Consider the following 6,563-nt stretch of genomic DNA (forward strand, 5'->3'; position numbering starts at 1 on the left):
GGGAACTCTCTCGGTGCGGAGGATAGGTCCGTGGCGTACGAGTCTGCGTAGGTAATTACATTACTACATTATAACCCAGATATCGTAGTGAGTACGCACGTGGCCGGGCAATGCCGTTACCCAGTGCTCTGACCCAGAGCTAAGGGCGACTCGCCCGGCCCGATGTCTCAAAATGGTGCGCCGAGCGGCGTTCTGATCCGGCTCGTCTACTGTCTACCGAGGATCCGAGTAACGTTTCATCGCGCGTTCTTCGGCCGCTCTCTTACAAGGTGGTGCGCAAAAATCCCGCGCGCGGAACGACCGGTTTCTTCGTGTGAGCGCACGCCTCACGGTTTCTTTGCTGTACCCTTTTCATCCTGCATTCCTGTGGCCCGGCATAATTTTCGATGTATGTGTAGGTATCCTCTTCATTTTTCGCTCAACTTTTCGATCGACGATTATCTTATAATTATTATTAACTTTATAAAAGAATACATAACGATAGAGAGGGCCGATGAATGAATCGCGTTACCGTGCCGCGGTGTCGTCGATTTCTGATATCGTCGTCTGTCGCCGATATCTCTATGAATATTATGTGGAATAACCGATTAGCATTTTTAACTCGTCATATTGAAATCTAGTTTGTTCTTTCTGTATACAAGTTTTAAAAAGATACTGCAGGAACTTGATCCAATAGCACGAGAAATTGTTTCGCGTGTTCTTTTCTCTTTCCGTCTGTTATTATATACGTGCTTTATAAATTCTTATAACGATAAACAAGATAAATTTTTGCGGGGACATAATATCCAATTTTTACATACGTTTACACATTTGTTATTTTTATTATTCTCGATAGAAAGGGAGTAAAGTATCAAATTATCAAAGATGAAGCTGCATCAAGTAGAGCGTTGACACGAATACATGTGCTTGATCTGGCCTGGATGTACGCCATTCATGACTGCCAGTTGTCGCAGCTCGTTCGAAAATCGCCATCAAGATTCGTCGCGATGGTGCGAGACCTACTGTGTGCAAGTGTACTCAGTAAGTCTTGGTCGAATTATGGGACACGCACATTGAAAATCCATGACAGAACGAGTAAACAGTCGAGCAGGAGGGGAAGGGGCGGGAGAGGAGGGGGGGGGAGAGGGTTAGGGGCGAGAAGGAGAGCCGCCGAACATGTGCGCGGAACTGGCCGATTGACCTGCGGCTAAAGACACGGGTGGTCCGTTATGCCCTAAGGTCACGCGTGACGCAATCGACCACTATAACGTACAGTTCTATACACATGACTCAATGCTCCTATTCCGCGGACTCTCTACCTCGCAACCCCCTTATCCCCACCGTCTCGATCGAATCCTCGAACTCCACATTCGTCGAATACTTCGAACAGGTTTGTCGCCGCCGGCGACTCGCCGTGCTGTGTGTTGCCCTCGCACTCTGTCGCGCCACCGGAAATAACTCTTTCGACGATCGCTCCATTTGTCCGATCGGATAATCGAACGATCGAACCCGCACCGCGTTTCTCGCGGCGCAGCGCGATTCTGTTGAGCTTGACACACTTAGGTTTTCCATTGAGCGCGTGAGAAACGAATACCGTTGTACGGCCGATTTTTTTTGTCGATAAATGTATAAAAATTATTATCTGAAACGATGTTTGTACGCGTACAAATCGAAGTGATCAGTGCTAAAAATAAAATTTGCAAATGAAATTTCGGTATATGGTAATATAGTAGCCTCGTAGCTATATATTCTATTGGAATATTACAAATACATGACTATATAGTCTCGTAAGAATTTAACAAATTCCTGTACTGCAATCATTCATAATACAAATTTGATTCAATCGGCTTTAATTTTCTTTAAACTTATTCTTTATAATATCTTTTAAAAATCCAAGATACACACAAGAATCCTATCGACATTCGTTACACGCGCAATTACTGGTGTTCTTACAGCTGGCTCGAGCCGAAGAAGTCGAGGTTGTGGAGGCGATTCCGGGAGAAGATAATCGAAACGAGAATTCGGCACTGAATCACCAGGAAAATGAATTAATTAATTCCGATCAATTAGCATTGGATTCCATAGCGGATAAGGATGCGGGAGGAAACCATTATAAATCGGGTGGCCATCGAGGTCATCCTCTGCTGCCGCCGGCTCGAGGAGCATTAAGCTTGCCGCGTCCGCATCACAACGTCGCCTATCATGGTCCACCACCGCCATTGCCGCCTTCTAAAGCACAATCGGAAGCTATGGATAAGATCTATACCACTGGCGGTGGCGCGGCCAGCACCGCGATAGGCGTCGAACCTTGGCCAGCACCGACGCCTGACATGCCAAAGATCGTGTCGCTAGACGTGAAATGCGAAAAGAATCTAATGAAGGTTTACCTGGGTTTCGACAAGCCATTCTACGGCATAGTCTTCAGTAAAGGCCACTACAGCAACATTAATTGCGTACACCTGCCTGCGGGACTTGGTCGCACGTCCGTCAATTTCGATATCAGCATACACGCGTGCGGGACGGCCGGCAATACGGAGAATGGATTGTACGGCTACGGCGCCGATTCTGGATCCGGGACGTTCTTTGAAAACATCATAGTGGTGCAATATGATCCTCAAGTGCAAGAAGTCTGGGATCAAGCGCGCAAGCTGCGCTGCACTTGGCACGATCTGTATGAGAAATCGGTCACTTTTCGTCCGTTTCCCGTGGACATGCTGGACGTGGTCCGCGCGGATTTCGCCGGTGATAACGTCGGATGCTGGATGCAGATACAGGTTGGTAAGGGACCATGGGCGTCTGAGGTTTCGGGTCTGGTCAAGATCGGTCAGACTATGACGATGGTGCTCGCGATCAAGGATGACGACTCCAAGTTCGACATGCTCGTGAGAAATTGTATGGCCCACGACGGCAAACGCGCGCCAATACAACTGGTGGACCAACGGGGCTGCATTACACGGCCGAAATTGATGTCTAGATTCACAAAAATTAAGAATTTCGGCGCATCGGCGTCGGTGTTGTCGTACGCTCATTTCCAGGCGTTCAAATTTCCAGACTCCATGGAGGTTCACTTCCAGTGTACCATACAGATATGCCGATACCAATGTCCGGAGCAGTGTTCGGAATCGTCGTCACTTTTAGAGAGTCAAGGTCTTCTGGAGAATCACCATCTTCATTCCCCGACGAATGGGCATCCTGACGTCGGCTATGGTCTTCCGCCTCCGATCCCGCTGCCATTGGAGGCCTATTTACAAGCTGCGGCTGGACGACCCCGAGACGAAAGGAGAAGGAAATCCCGAGAGATCGTGCACAACCCGCAAAAGGCTGTAGGTGTGAATCGAATTATCCGAGTTGTCTCAACCGGTGACCTGACCTTTTCTATCGACGAGAGCAACAACGGCGAGTTGAATGGACCAACGATGATATTTCCGCAACGTAATGAAAACACGGGCAGCTCGACCATGATCTGCATGACCACTCCTGGATTTGCGATTACTCTTATCGTACTACTTGCCGTTCTACTTTTCTCATGTGCGTTGTCCGCTTATCTCTTTATGCGTCTCAGGCCCTTCTCGGCAAGGACCAAGAAATCCACGGTGTTTTCTAATATTGAACAGAATGGCGCGGCGAAAAAATCTTCGCGAATGTGCTTCTATTCATAGAAATATCTGTCATGAATCATCCCGAGTTTCGGTGATTCCGATATCTCGATGCTGGAAGAGAGACCGTCCAATTTCATGGTCTCCTCTTCTTCGAAACCGGTTTACGTGGTTTTCTGCGATATGCCCACGTTGAAACGTCGTTGGAGGTCAGTACTTCCGTAGAACGAATGCGATCGCGTGCAGAGAAAAAGAAATTAATTTTGGCGAATATACTTTGCCAAGACAAAAAAATTAACGGCAAACGAGTGGAAATCGCGCCTGTACTATTTCAAATACCTTTGGCCATTAAATGACAGTATTTTTTTGTATGTATATTTATATATGTATATCCAGAATTTTGAGCGGGTCGTGTACGTATATAGCGGAATATTTTTTACAAGGAGACCAGAAGGGGAATTTTATGTAAACTGGTCTTCGAAATTGCGAATCTTCAGGTTTCGTAGAGGCTATCGAGTGTCGTAAGCACGACTCTGTGTAAAACTACGTTTTCCCAACGTGGTAACGCCAGTAGCATTATTTTACAATAAAATGCAGTACTCGTGTCATTTCGTTCACTGCATATTATTACGGTGAGTTCAGAGTTGTGCTTCGTCATAATGAAACTTAAGCTCAGGCCTTTATAGGCAACAACATAGGCAATACCGCCGAAAATTTAGTCAAAGATAATCAAACCTGTTTCTGCGTTTATTATTTATCAATCTACGTACTTGTATTTAGTCTCTTCCTCTATTTTTCCTTCTTTTGGTATTTGGGATTCTCAACAATAACGATGCTCAACATGCGACTAGAATGCGACTAGATGATAATAAAGCGGAAATTTTGCGGAATTAGTCTACAATATAGCATTTAAGCAATGTTAATAATGTTATTGTTAATAATATTATTATTATTTATATTTATTATCTACCTACCTAAATTTTCTAAAGATAGGTAGAATCCTAATATAGAATTCTATATATGAGGTAAACAAATAAAATAAAATTACAAAATGTAAAAGTATATCATTTTATTGTATTGTAAGAGAAGATATTGACAAACAAATGCATTACACCAAAATGAGAAATTTTCAATTATATACGCGTATATGTAGAAGTATTTAAATGTATTTTAAAGTTTACCTTGATAGCTTTTTTTAAGCAAAAATCTAAAGTGCCAAAATATTATACTGATGTTATGTAAAACAGCAAATAATAAATTACAAAGTCTGGTTATGAGATGAGGTTTGCTTTGTTTCATGTATGCTGAATGAATGTTAAACAAATAGGTATGAATGATAAAGTCAGTTGTGACATTAAGCCTTTATCATTTGTCGCGCTATTGTTGTTATGATCAATGCAGTATTTCTAAGAAAAAAAAATGTGAAAAGTTAAGCAAAAAAAATTAAGCAATTCAATAAGTTAAATATCGGAATCGTGTGTGCAGTCATTAGCTTATATTTGCAGCGTGATTTATCTAGTGTATAAGATATATAGTAATACACAAGATGTCTTAGAACAGCATTGCGCATTTCCGTCGGCCATTTAATTAATCTCTTATAAATCTCTATTTAGTTACTTTATTAATCAATAAAGGCAGTTGATGTAGCTCCGTGTACATAATAAATTATAATTGGGGATTAATCCTATATTTAAGGTATTGCAAATATATTTTTATTACTGTTATTATTTATTTATATTTATATATATTACATAAAAACATAATCTTTTAACTAAATAGTCGTATTATGTCGCCTTACTTTTGCTCGAATGCTTTTCATTCGCTGTCAGGCGAAGCCACGTTTTATCTAGTTCTCAGTGCTGATCGTACACATGCTACGCTTCAATTAAAGTTACTCAATCTAAGCGTATGATAAATTTTTACACGAGTATACATGTACGAATAACTTAAGATCTAATTTTAAATATTATGTATTTGTGTGGCAACTCGTATGTTCTTTGGACGAGTAAGAAAATGAAACTTTATCGTCCATTATTAAAAATCTGTTCAGACAAGTTCGTTTCTCCGAACGGAAAAAAAAGGGATTCACATGTTATAAATACGGTTCAAAATACGTCCATATCGTAAATATCTTTGGATAAGATCTTTGCGTGAGACATTTCGGTATGGACATTTCTAGTGCGTTTACTTACGTATATCAGGTATAAGAAATTCAATTGTAACAAGAATCATATTTATGATAGCAACTTAATATATATGATTTGCAACAGTCTATCTGTACGTGGAATAAAGGAAAAACTGTAAACCCTCCTCCAAGTCTTGCGCACAAACCCACAGGTTGTGGAAGCTTTAGAAGATGAAGAAATGGATATGACGGAAATTGAATATTTATTTTCTTCGTGTCAGCTTTCCCCAAAAAAGACTGTTAACATATTTCATACACATTTGCCATATCCGAGATAAATATTATTTTTAGCCTCCTTAGAGCAAATCATTAACGATCTCTACACATGACGAGAATGTCGTGGAACCGAACACGACTCACAATCAGTATCCTAAAGACTCATAAACAGTATAACGATACCTGTTAACAATCTAAATAAAATTATTATTATTTAGATTATAGACGGCGGCGCTTCGTAACCCTTGGTGTATTTGTCGACAAAATTCTGAATGCATCGAAATCTCGACAAAATAATTCGACGCACCAAAGCAATCATAACTGTGTATCATTTTTACTATTCGTATGACAAAAGATACATTAATCTTAGAAATATACTACTAAAATAATAATTATGAATATTTCCAATATTATTTTTTTCAGGTTTTATTATTAATCAAGACGTTTCTCGCAAAATTCTCGCAAAAAGCACCATTTATAATGTTGCAGGTTTATTTCAACTTTTAAATATTTTTGATAAATGCTTTCGTACAGCATATCTGTTTTGTAACTTCTCATAATCTACATATCATAATCTGTGTTGTCTA

At 40.8% G+C, this 6,563-nt stretch overlaps 1 protein-coding gene across 4 annotated transcripts in view; it reads left to right on the top strand.

Annotated features, from left to right (window-relative positions):
• LOC105452529 overlaps positions 1-4,634 on the top strand; it is a 45,505-nt gene extending 40,871 nt beyond the window's left edge. For all 4 annotated transcript variants that reach the window (XM_011693714.1, XM_011693716.1, XM_011693713.1 and 1 more), the window contains one exon: positions 1,935-4,634. In XM_011693714.1, the coding sequence (XP_011692016.1) occupies positions 1,935-3,638 (1,704 nt within the window). In that variant the 3' untranslated portion in view covers positions 3,639-4,634. The remainder of the gene's footprint in view (positions 1-1,934) is intronic.
• The last annotated feature ends 1,929 nt before the right edge of the window (positions 4,635-6,563 follow it).

The sequence above is a fragment of the Wasmannia auropunctata genome, unplaced genomic scaffold, assembly GCF_000956235.1.
Source record: "Wasmannia auropunctata unplaced genomic scaffold, wasmannia.A_1.0 LD336030.1, whole genome shotgun sequence".
Classification (NCBI taxonomy): Eukaryota; Metazoa; Arthropoda; class Insecta; order Hymenoptera; family Formicidae; genus Wasmannia; species Wasmannia auropunctata.